This window comes from Agelaius phoeniceus, chromosome 9 (genome assembly GCF_051311805.1).
Source record: "Agelaius phoeniceus isolate bAgePho1 chromosome 9, bAgePho1.hap1, whole genome shotgun sequence".
NCBI lineage: Eukaryota > Metazoa > Chordata > Aves > Passeriformes > Icteridae > Agelaius > Agelaius phoeniceus.
This window is the reverse complement of record NC_135273.1, coordinates 25,069,949-25,083,454: the sequence shown is the minus strand read 5'-3', so window position 1 is coordinate 25,083,454 and position 13,506 is coordinate 25,069,949. Positions and strand designations below refer to the sequence as shown.

Genomic DNA, 13,506 nt, shown 5'->3' with positions numbered 1-13,506 from the left:
GCTTAGAACCATCTCACTAGGAGGGAGAACTTTACGTCTGGATCAAGTCTAGCACAAATATTTTAAGATAGAAGAAGCCAAAATTCTACATTACTTTTATTCTTAGACATATCATAACCTTTCCAGTAACAAGAAAGCAAAAGTAGTCAGGACTTCTAGTACTGACTTAAGTAGAAACAGATTCATTTTCTTAGCTGGCTGTCCCTTTACAGTAAATTTACTTCTGGCATGACCCCTGTGAAATACACTAGTAGTGTAGCCAGTCAGTATTCTCAGTGGGGAGATTAGATATCTGGAAAAAAACCTAAAAGCTCTGATCACCATAACAGATCCATATATCTAGCATAAAGAATTACTACAAATAATAATCTATAATTACATCTTTCTTTTATTTCATGAAATAATGCAAGGACTGACAAGGTGGGGAAATTAGGAATTTGTCAAGCCCATGGGAGATTTACAGTTCAGCAGGTCCTATAAGACCAGCTCCAAGACTAGTTTTCTCTTCTGGTGTTGGTGGTACCAACTACAGGTACATCCTCTGGTGCTCATAAAATGAAGAAATTTTGGCCCTTCTGGAACTGGAACTTGTGTAGAAATGCCTGAGCTGCTCAGAGAGGTGTGTACCACTGTGATTGCAGCCCCAGCACAGCAGGCCAAAAATGGGTGACCAAGCCCTCCTGGAAAACTGGTGAATACATCCAAGACTGGACCATGCTGCCACCATTGTCTGGTTGTCAATACTAGAAATGAACAGTTCTAGTAAAAAGCCAGCTCAGAGATGTCTCTGTGAAATGCAGTGTGAACATCCTCTTACCAACAAAGAGCAAACCACAAAGCTGGGTATGCAGGGGCTCTTTGGGTCCTGGAGGGGTTGGCTTGGGATCACCTTGTTTTCCATGAACAGTTTATGAGAATCTGTTCTTTCTCTATGCTAACCTAAGGTGCCTTTTTTCTTCTATATTTTCTTCGGGAAATCCCTATTAGCAGTCCTGGCAAAGTTCTAATACCAAATATTTTGATATAGATGAGGATTAATTCATACTACGCTGCAGCTGAACTTGATCAAATAGTTTGTCAAAGACTAAGACCTCTCCATTTTTTATAATCTATTTTCTAAATCAATCTATTTTTGATTTACAGTCAGATATGTGAAAGCTGGAAAAAACCCAAACATATGCTATGAATATCCATTGTAATTTTAAATTTTTTTTTGTCTGAGCTTTCCCCTTGTTAAAAATTCTTGGAAGCTTGTTTATGAGCTGTTCAAATTGACTAACTAATAGATAAAATTCAATCTTTAGATTTTCTGAGTGCACATACAAATCACTCAGTGTTTTTTTCCCTTTCCTAAGTGGAAAATATAACTTCCCACAAATACTCTGCAATATGGCTTCAGTTCAGCAATCTTATCTAAAAGCACATGAATAATCTCCTTCCTATTCAACAATGCACTGCGAGACCTATTGGAGTTCAGAGGGCACATGTATATGTAAGGTTGAGCACTTGCTTAGTTAATGCATAGCTGAACTGGGGACCACTCACTTTAAAATTCAGCATTTTATCAATGTTCCTGCAGTAAACTCACTTGAACTTTTGGGGAACATAAATACCCAATGAATTTCTTTAAAAGTCAGGCAAAAACAAATCCATAGACACATTCATAGAAGAACATAAAAATACAACAATATAAAAGAAGCTATAATGACTCAGCCTCGTATCCTTCTTCCAAGAGAGACCAAAAGTAGGTACTCAGGGAAAGGCAAAAGAATAGATCAACTCACTCATCTCTGTCTTCATTTCTACTGGATTAATTTTTTTCTGGAAATGAATAAAGCTGGTCAGATGGCATCTGAGCACTTCCCTACCTGATGCAGTTTGCAGGGCTTTGTAAGTGTATTAACAGAATGCCTTTTACAATATTCAATCAGATGAATATTTGTGCTACAGATTTTCCTATCATGTTTCACAGATTCTTTTTTTGCTTTCTCAAAGAGAGGTCACACTTAAACTAGAAACCTGAAAATGAGACAGCACACTAGAAATGTCCAAAACTAATGAGAATATGTAGAATATGTACCCTCTGCTATCCAAGTTTAGTTTTGTGTTTCAGTTTTAAAAATAAGAGTTTTGAACAGTAGAATCTTTGAATAAATCTTCCACAAGTCATCTTTTCACTTGCCAACCATTATTCCTGCTAAACTTACTAACTTACAACTGCCCTCTAAAATGCCCCAATATAAATCTTTTATATGAAATCAAAGTGTGTAATTGCTCTTACAACATAATTTTTCCCTTTTAGCACTGATTTCCCAAATTGTTCTACACTTGTTATTTCATATATGAAAAGCCCTAAAATCATGTATTTCAGTTAACACAGTAGTTCTATGGGCCATTATTGTTCTCTGGCAAACAGCAGAAGCAAACTGAACTGAACAACAGAAACTAATATTAGCACCACTTTGCTAATTGCCTTGGCAATAAACAGCTGAGGGATAATGTGATGAGGAGAGATGAATCCCCATCACATTCTGAATTCCATCTACTAAACAAATTAGTAGTGTCATCAATATAATTGCTACATTCCTGTCCCCAATACCTGCTCTAGCACTACTGTTCCACTGAGCCCCAGCTCTGTGGAACAGGACTGGGCTCACTTCAAGGAGGTAAGAGCCAAAGGAGCCTGGCCTTGTTCCTAATAGACAATATGGTCTCCACTGCAGGTTTGCAGTGGCAAAAAATGTAAACACTACATCTACTTGTAATTCTCTCATGCATTCATGCATTTATTTATTGCTTAGAAAAGCTGACTCATGGACAGCTTTGCCTAACTTCACTACATTTCCTCTCAGTGCCCCACAGGAATATTGCAGACAAAATTGAAGGATTATCATAAAAAGAAAAATATATCTGGAAATAAAAAATGAAAAATCTGGCGAGCCTGAGGTACTAACTAATTTCATAGCAATTTTAGATGTTCCCACTTCCAAATATTTGTTGCTATCTGCTGCACATTTTGGCTCCTGCAGTAAAGTTAAGGAAATGGAAGATGTTAATACACCTGAAGAAACTCAGTGCAAAGTTTGATAGCACAGTCTAAACCAGACAGCAACTGGTCTCAGAGAAGGCATGAACACTGCATCTTCCTATCTTCAGTTGTTGCACCCATTTGCTAATGGAGCACAGTTCTGATCCCTGAAACCAACAGGGATAAATTGAGAGTCTGAGATAAGCATAAGAGGATAAACAAGGATATGGAACACTCCAGTCATTAGTCTGCAGTTAGTTTAATGCTAAATCAATTACTGCTAACAGCATAACTCTGGCAGCACAGAATTTATAGCAGGCTGCAAACCCAGCAGCAGGAGAGAAGGTGCTGAGGCAGAGCAGCTGCTGGTGACCAGGCTCAGCAGCTCTGAGCCACCTGAGCTGGTCTCAGTCACCTCTGGCTGAGGGGACAGGCCTGCAGGTACTGAGGCACACAGACTGGAGGTGATGGAATTCCTCCAGAGCATACAGGAATACCCCAGAGCTTCCACAAGAAAAAGGACTGGTGGCAGAACATCTCCTCCAGCATGTGATGCAGTCACAAGTGTTTTAACAGACCAAAAATGCCATTACAGAACTCCTGGTCAAAACTTTCCATAGCTTATTCCTTTTCCTCCCTCCCTTCTCCCATAATTATTCTACTGCATTTTTTGAATTATTCTACTGCATTTTTGATATCTATCCCTGCACAAACAGCATTCCTCAAGAAAACAGAGGCAACAATTTAAAATATCAGCTACTTCATTTATGTAATAGTAAGAAAATGATACCTGGTTTTAGTAGTGTTTGTAGTATTTTGTTTTATTTCAATGCAAAGGTAACCTGGATTCCTTTTTTTCTTCTAACATTATGATTGAAATGTATTTTCTTTCCTTATATAGTACGAAAGAAATCCTTAAGTACATAACACCATCCTCTATGCTGGGTTGCCAGCTGATGCTGATTTTCTGCAGACCTAAAGGGCAACTTTTTCCTGAACTCACTTTACTCTCACATACCCAAAATACAGAAAGTTAGTTTTCCTTTCCATATAAACATGTACACCTGGATTTGGATAATTCTCCAGAAAATAATTACTTTATCTTTATTGACAGGGTAATATGCAGAGGTTTTGTTGATCAAAATTAACATACTCGGTTATGAGCTTGGAAAATGGCACCAGTGTATCATATAGATTTAATTCAGCTTGTACAGAATGATTCATTATCAGATCAATTCCAGGTAATAGCACTACAGTAATTAGTCCTCAGGAATTAATGAAGTGATGACTAAAGCCATAAAATAAACTAATTGTATATTTTCAAATTTATTCATAATGTGGGCCATTACTTATCTACAGTATTAGTGTATACATCCATATAATATTACAGTTGTTTTGTTCCTTATACACATTTTAAAATTACCAAAAAATGAAATTAATTACAATTATGATAGTCATAAAGAATTTCAGGCTATCTAAAAAGGAACAGTACTTCCATAGAATGAGATCATCATCATCAGGTGTTTTTTAAGAGTAACAATCTAAGTATGATTTACTGTAATCTTTTGGAATGAAGTGAGTTTCAGCATTGATATCATAGCTTCACCCTACTACCATATGGAAGCAATTAAAATACTGATGAAGACAGATTCTATCTCTTCAAAGATAGCTGAGGACAAGCTGTCAAAATAACTATGCCCTGAGTTATTATTACTAAGCCAAAACTGTTTATTAAGTACATTAGACAGAATTTAATGATCTCAGTCATTGTACACAAAAACTTTTCTATATGGCATTGACACACATTCAGGAAGAAATCCAAAACTCCTGTTTGTAATTTTAAGCTGGCAATTTCCACCAATATAATACATCACTTTGTATTGCTCTAGGTAGAAGATTTTTTGGCCACACCATCTCCATTCTGTAAGTTTCCTTTTATCTGCTTTCAGAAATGCATGATTGCTGTGCAGGTAATTTTACTCACACTGTTCTTCCCACTCCTGGTCATCATCGCTGTGCTGACTGTGCTGCTGAGCTTGCTTCAGGCTCAGGTACAGCTCCTTTGCCCGGATTTCTTCCTGCTGCCTGATTAGCTCCTCACCTTTCTGTCTTTCCTCTTCTTCTCTTTTCTAGAGAAAATGAAGCCAGAAGTGACTAAAGAGGAAGAATGTGCCAAAAGTTGAGACATTGCTTCAGTTGCTCCTTATCTCAGAGAAGCTGCATTACCCTGGACAAATCACTCTCTCTTCCAGCTTTGGGCTTCTCACCTCTCACAAGTGCCATCACTGAACTTTCCCACCTCCTAGGAATTCCTGAGGAGGGTACATTTTGAGACCACAGGTATCAAAGGAATGAGGAACATGTAAGCATCTAAGATTGGAAAACTATACAGAAAACATTTTATCACATGGCCCCAAAGCCTGTGCTATTCTCCAGTCTGTAAGCAAAGCTTGGTTTTAGTCCATGTGTACCCCCATTGAAGATACTGCTGCCTTTGAGCACTACACACATCATCCACAGAACCTTAGAATTCACCAACTGATTTATTGCTGCTCTTGGTTTAGCAACTGTCCCAGTGTGTCATCATAACCAATACAGGGAAGAATATTTTCCAAAAATTAATATCACTACATTCTGGATTAAAAGGCAGATCCTTCAGCACAAAACAGTCACTTTGTAAAATGTAGCTAAGAGTAGCAAGCCAAAAAAGTTCCCTTCCAAGAAAGCCTTAAAAGAGATGGAAATTGAGAAAGATTGCTTCTTCCGTTGGCCTCCCTCACATTTTCAATAACATAGGAGCTCAATTAATGCAGAACTAGGAATCTCTATCTGTTTTCCAATGAGTTTTCCCAAATCCCTTAGGTAGTGAAGAAGCAGATTTATATCATATAGTTTAATTGAAGCCCAAAAACCTCAAAACTGAACTTCATTAAGCGTTAATCATATTATTGCAATAACTTGAACTACAAATAAAAACAGTTTTTATTTAATTTTATAATGGAACCAGCACTATACCCTTATGGCTAACAAACACACAGTTAACAATTATTTTATAAATCCCTGAGTAAAATCACCCTGAATTACTGTCCTAGTTACCTGCCCTAAACTGTAAGTACAGGAAACCCAAGTAGATTGTTGCAAAACGTTAATCCTATGAAATGTCTAGGGTGAAGGTTAAGGGTCCAGCCCTTAATATTATATGGGTCTGTGAACAATACATTAGACTGCTCTTAATATTTCTAAGAAATAAAAGCCTAGTATTGTTCTTCAGTGGATTCTAATGCTGCTATCTTGGATTATTTCTAGCATCATCCTTCCATTGTTATTTCCTGGCTCCTAAAAACATGAGCTGAGTGGACAGTTCAGTAATTTTGAGAAGTAAATGCTTTCAGACAATGCTAATTTCAAAGCCAAGCAGCTTCCTCAGAAAAAATAATTATGTTTTTTAGTATCTCTGTAGAATTAAGGATTGCACATTTTAGCTGCAAGTAAATAGTTCTATTCTCTTCTTGAAAAAAATATGAGTTCAACTGTTCTTTATTCTTGTGAGGAGAACATTTATTCACTTAGCTTCACTACCTAAAAAAATTCAATACATTCAGTCTATCCTTCAGGAAGATGGACAGACACAGAAGCAATCCTGGGTTATCAGAATATTTTCTATTCAACATCTTAAACCACAAGGTAAACTTAAAATAGAGGAGAGGGGGAAATCAATCTCATTGCAGTTTCCCTGAATCACACCAGAGTTTTGTTGTAAGTTTGGGCTTGTTTTTTAATGTAGCTGTTGTCGAAACATTTCTAGTAAAAAGATGGAAGGGTCTAAGAAAACAAACAAAAAGCACCCCCACACAACACCAAAAATTAGAATTCAGGTAGAGTTTGCGTTCTTAATGGAAGGCAACAATGCCAACTAAGAAAATCCTTTCTCTTTAACTGCAAAGGAGATTTAAGTCAAAGAACAGATAACAAAAGCTTAACATGGGCACTTGATTCTGAATTCACCAAAACTTTTTCACATAAAGAAGAGATTTCCTTTTTATAGAAAGAGGAGATTTAACTTATATTTATTAAATTAGTGCAGAGATGTGCAGGTATATTGCCCAACTCCCTCAAGGTGTGTGTGAGAAGAAACAATCCTTGCTGGTATGACACTGGAAAAGAACAGTCATCATTTAGTCAAGTACGGTAAACAGTGTGTGTTTGAATTTAAAATTAACAACAATTGAATTAACTTACTCCACTGGAAGAATACAGCAAGCAGTCTGTCTGCTTCTCCCCAGGAATCTAATCCTGCACATCAGAGCTGGGAGTGAAGAGCTGTGATACCTACAAACACCATCTTCTGCCTGACAGTTGAGAGAGATTGTAGTCTTTGCCTGACCCTTTTAGCTCTGCCAAAATAATTAGCAAGTGACAATTCAGTTCAGAGTTGCAAATTGTTGAGAAATACCAAGCTGCTGAAACAAATCACACTGGCAATTCGACAGGCAGCAGTAATCCTCTCCAGCCTTTACTCCACTGCAGAATTTGAACATGCTAAATGATCTTATATATCCTCTGGCAGTTGAGAATTTACCACCAACTTGTTTCTGTCTATGTGTATCTCACTATGTTTGACAGCTTTACTATGAGCAGCTCTAAATAATATTTAATATTAGCCATGGTTAAGTTTTAATGTTTTAGTCCAAGGCAGATGAGAGGAAATTAGGTCATCATTTAGTTTTTGCTGCAGAAAGATTTTAAAAATACACTGAGGAAAAGGTAAAATAGAGCAGTGGGGTTTTTTACAGAGGACAACTGGGCTTCTGGTTGCCACAGCTCTTGGGGTCTTTCTGGGGAGTCTTACAGGTTGCAGGGCAGCTGAATGACCACTCTTCTGCTGCTCAGGGCAAAACCCAACCCAAGGTGTGCTTGTTACAACAGCCCTCTCTGAAGCAAATACTACCTGGGATGCTCTCAGGGCTTCAGGCTGGCAGGAAGTGTCCTTGGCAGCCCTGAAAGCTGCAGCCAGCTGGATGCACTACAGTTGCATTGAACCTCCTGAGCCCACTCAGCAACCACCTGGGCAGGCAAGAGAGTCAGGGCTCCAAAAACACAGCTGAGAGCCCTCAGGGACTCCCTGCTCTGAGGAAGGAAATCTGGAAACCCCAGGGTCACCAGCTGCAGCACAGGCTGCTCTCAGCAAGGCTGACACAGCCAGCTGAGTTCAGAGCTCAGACGTCTCTCCAGACACATCTGACAGGTGCCAACAGAGCTCTGAGTAAAGGCAGAAATATGTCCAACTCCTTCCCAGACTTGTTCTGAGAAAATTCTCTCACTTGCATCAGAAAAGAAAGTGTTTGCAGAGGCATTATTTTGCTCCACTACCAGTGTCTCAAAAAACACAGGCTTTGCATCACTTCACTGTGAATGTGTTTGCACAGAGACAAACATATGAACTGCACTCATGCTTTATGCAGAAGCTATGAGATTCCTGCCATAGGTGTGTCCCAGGACATGCTATTCACACATCTCATGCAAGGAGGTACCAACTTACTCTGATCACAAAGACCCTGTGTTCCATGAGATGGAAAGCAAAGCTAAGAACTGTTCCTGGTTGGGAGATATCTGACATTTGCTGCACATGCTGGAACAGGCTCTGCTCATGTAATTTGCCATAGATCCAGTGACCATCTACTTAAAATTTGTCTCTGGAGCATAGAGACTCTTCACAGCTTGAATTCCTAACATGTAAGCTACTCTCATTAGTGGCACAGATTTTGCCATTTACCCATAGAAAACACCTGAGCTTTGCTAGTTTTTATCAGCAATCCAGACTGAAGACAGTGGCTTCAGAAGCACAATCATTACTGATGTCACTGAGGAAGATACTTTCCTTTAAAATTAATAACAGTTACAAGTAGGATAGAGAACACCTGAACACCCAGTTCCCAACCAAAACTAACAGTTTCCTCATTTACAACATTGTTCAAGAGACAACAGCATTGGGGGAAAAAAGAATTACTGAATTGTAGTGACCCAAAAGGAAGCAAAATGAATTATTGTAATTGCCATTGAAATAACAAAACTAAGGCACTTTCAGAATGAATTGGGTGCTGAACCCCAGAAGAAGCTGTTGTCATATTCCTAGATTATAAATATGCTCTCTTTGGGAAAGAGTTCAATGTTTTCTTGGCACAGCAAAACACAGAGCTGAACTTACAGATTATTTGCACTTGGAGATAACTGTGCTTGACGTTTACTTGGAGACAAGAGTTTTTTTCAGATCAAGACAGAATGCTCACTGCTCTATCATAAGAAGCCCCAGTACTCCAAATGGCAATGGTGACAGTTCACTGTATTCCTAAACTCTACATCTGGCAGCAATTTTCTGAAGAATAAGGTCCACAGCCCTTGGGGGCACAGTAAAGCATTCAGGCATGCATTGAAAGCTTATCCAAGCTCAATAAAAAGTGTATTCTTTCTACTGAGCATAAGGTTAATTAGATATTTCCTGAACAGAAGCACTAATTGTTCTGTTCTCTGAACCTATCTTCTTTGATGAGACACATTTCATCTCCCAGGGAATTTTTAAGAAGCAATTCAGCTCTGCTGTCAACTGTGCTTATATTATTAAATTTGGCACATATCTGATGTTGTCATAAGGAGAGTACTTTACTATTAATATTCTCCTGCTTTATGTAGACCACATGAAAACTGAACTGAAAGATCTCTTATTTCTGAATGTAGCTGAAGGATACCCACCCCTGGCTGGATGACACTCACATCTTCAATTTGCCTTAGCTCTGCACATTGTTCAGACTCCTAATGACAGCTACTGATAACCATAGAAAATTATGCCTATGAGCTCCTAGCCTTTGTGAATTAGCAAAAAGATTAATGATAGTAATTGGCTCTCTTATTTGTCCTTTGCAATAGGTGCATAAAAGAATAGCTATCCTTAAACTGCAAAAATAGAGTAGTCAACGTTTATAGTCTAGCATCATAAATTAAAGACAATTCTACTTAAAATCACCAAGGAAAGCAATGCCTTTGGAATAGTGTTGGAAAAGGAAATAGGGACCATTACTCACTTTGATATGTAAGATGTCATTTATCTAGTGCAGACAGCCCTGACGTCCCATGATTGGTCAAGAGGAATAAAAGCTTCTTAGAAAGGAGTTTTTGTGACACAATATAGTCAGAAATTAAACATGCCAGCAGAAAGGAGACAGTTTCAATTTCCCAAGTCAAAGTGCTTCAAGAGGATGAAGCATTAGCAGAGAGTGGACTTTCCATACCTCAGTCTGGAGACATCTTTAAACATGGTCTGGTCATCATCCCAGAAGGATGATTACCAGTGTGTTAAATATTTTAAATCTGTTGAAGCAAGCTTGCCTACAGATCTACATCAAATTCCACATCCTTTTCTTCATTCTATCAATTGCTTCTGTCATACATCAGTAGATTCATTAATTCATCTTTTTCCCTGAACCTTAGTTGTATTCCTTCCTTCTAGTTGGACGTGGATGCCAGAAACACAACTTTCTTTCCCTGTCTATGCACTATGCACAACGTAGAAGATCTGATCTTTCAAGAGTGTGTAACAGATAAGCTGCTTTTCTGAGTAGCAAAGGAGTGGTGTCAAAGTACCAGGAATCAATACTGCATTTGGATTTCTGCTGGTGGAACCCTATTCCAGACCATGTCTCTGCCAGCAGATCTCAGATTATAGACCTAATTGAAGAGCCTATGCTGAAAGTGGAATAAGACTCAGTCTGTTGTTGGATTAATACAGGAAATTATGGGGAACACTTGATAAAGGGCATTTAAAGAAACAATCACTGCATCGTATCTGGTTTCCAAACTAATTCTTTAAGTCAGGAGTTCCTTTCAGCTGGGTCTTGTCTTGAAAACTTTGGTCCATTTACTTAAATTTTTGCAAAGTCTATCTTCAAATGCTTGATTTAAGAGAAATCATTGGGAAGAAAGGGTTTCTACCTTCCTTAGCAGAACAAATATGTTGGCAACTTTAGGAAGAGAGATAGAGAAATCTCAGACGAAGTTAAGTATTTGAATTTCAAGGTAGAAACTGAACCATAATCTCATCTCACTTCCAGCAGTGCTCCTACCAGGCACACAGCTGGATGGAGGACACCTGCTCATGTCCTGGGAAACAGTGGAAACACAGATCACTGTGACATTACCTTTCCATCAATATGAACATGAACAAAATTTAGTGCCATTCTTTTTCATTTTATCAACAACTGAACAACTAGTTTCCCTTAATAGAAAGCTATGAATACTGGCCACTGAAAGTCTCAGAAGTTGCTCACTCTACTCTTTGAAACAGAACAGTAACAGTGAGCTTGTGGACATTTTCCCCATCAAGTGTCCTGTGAGTCAGCCACATAGGCATGAGTGAACACTGTCAGCCTTTGTTCAAGAGGCCTTTACTTTCCAGAGAGCAGAGGAAAGAGTGTTTAATTAGTTGCTCTGCTCATGATTCATACATTAATAAAGCAGAAAGGTATACTTCCATTACTCATTGAATTCATATTTCAAAGGCCCCATTCTCTCCTGTGAATTCAAATTAATTGTGCAAAGGTAAATCTGCCTCCTCTGCAGGAACTGCCCTGGCTTTGTGCTCCACAAACACCTCAACTCCCAGGCCCATAGTCTGCAGAGTGACAAGAAATTTGCTATTTGCAATCAAACCACAAATTTAACATTAAGTTTTCAGCATTCCTCCCATCACCAAGGGGCAATGGGAGAAGTCTATCCCCTCTTTCCATACCTTAAATCACTGCACCAGGAAAGGAAGAAGAGACATAGCAAGCTGTCAGCAGGGGAGAGGAGGGTGGATGGAAGTTACTGGATCCTCAGAGTCAAATTTTCTAAAGCTTTCTCCATGGAAACTCAGCCTCACCAATCGTGTGCAGTCCCAGCATGCACATCCCAGTCTCAGAGGACTGTCCTGACTTCTCTACATGAACCCATTATATTTCACTTTCTCATTTTTAAACAACATTTATCTTTATCAAGTAATATGAAAAGAGTGGACAGATGTGTTTCCTATTTTGTTTTGAAATTGCTATTTTCAACTAAAAAATGTGAAAAAATTATTATTCCCAACAAACATTAAAATATCATAACTGAGCTCATAAAAAGTTCATTGTAAAGTAAAAAATCAAGCAAATTAACTTCTCCCAGAAAAGCCAACTGGACTTTTCCCATATGTTGAGTAGGGGAAGGATCCACCCCTTATTATTTTGAAGGAAGTAGTGACACAGTTTTAAAGTTCATTATGTGAACAAACTCATCCAAAATACACAGAATACATTCAAGCAAACTAACTTAAAATGAGATCTTTCCCAATTGTACATTTTTTTCCCCCGGATGATTCATCCAGCACAGCTGACTGAACAATTCTGTTAATGTGTGAGCTGAATAACCAGTTTGATTGTTCTGGCACTTCTGAATGAGACCTGTAATTTTTTCTCATCGCTCACCCAGCTGTTCTGCTGAACACCATGTAACTATCTGTATATTCCAGAATGAAAAATTACAACTCTGGATTTTAAAGCTTATTAATAAGCATGCACTGAAGGTGACAAAAACTGTGAATCTATATGAAAACACTATAAAAAACCCCTAAATTTCTCTATGCAAACCTTCAGTTCCTCCTGAATTTTTTCTTCCTCCAGTTTGGCTGCTTTCCGATCCTCCATTTCTATTTTCCATTTTTCTGCCACTATTCTGGCTTTTTCTTGAGCCATAGCATCACGGAATTTCTTTGTTATTTCAGCTTCCTTTTGTCTCCTTCAGAAAAGGATGTGAAAACAAAAATTTAATGCACTAATTTTCTTAAATTGAGGATCAATGCTTACTCACTGGTTGCAATAAATAATTAGCATAAGACTTCATGGAAAGATGCAAGCAAAGAATTAAAATGTATTTAACAAGAGACCTAGCACAAATGATATTTGAATAAACCATCCAGAAAGCAGACAATTTACAATTTCTGATAAATTATTAATTAAAATGGTACTTCTAAGTTAGACAAGTACTTCTTGGATGTCTTGAAGGCAAACCTTATATTTTTCTATTAGTCTAGCAAAGCATGGTTGGGAATTTACTGTCTTTCAAATACCAGTAAAAATGTCTCCCAAATTCTTATGCTAGATTGTTTATTCATACTGACAATGTAAAAGGAATTCAGAGGACAGGTTGAAGGTTTCAATCCCTGCTTAAATATGCAAGCACTCAAAGCAAGAATAATCTCATATGAAAAAGGATAACATAGAATAACCTGATATTAAAGATTCACTTTTCAGTGCTGCACTACAAAGGGAAGTGTGTGAGGCAGGTGGCCTAATTTCTAACAATATCAATCATCAAAACACTTTTGAATCTCCCCCAAACCTGGAAGAGGCCCTGCTAGAAACTGCCGCATGGCACTTTGTATAATGAGTTTTGAACTGCTGGAATAAAAA

The 13,506-nt window shown here is 38.1% G+C and overlaps 1 protein-coding gene across 1 annotated transcript in view; it reads right to left on the bottom strand.

Moving 5' to 3' along the window:
- Nucleotides 1-13,506, bottom strand: part of SH2D4B (SH2 domain containing 4B) — a 62,438-nt gene that overhangs the window by 35,440 nt on the left and 13,492 nt on the right. Inside the window, exons 3-4 of the mRNA XM_077183304.1 lie at nt 12,685-12,832; nt 5,013-5,157 (exon numbers count right to left, since the gene is read on the bottom strand). Coding sequence (XP_077039419.1) covers nt 5,013-5,157; nt 12,685-12,832 — 293 coding nt within the window. The remainder of the gene's footprint in view (nt 1-5,012; nt 5,158-12,684; nt 12,833-13,506) is intronic.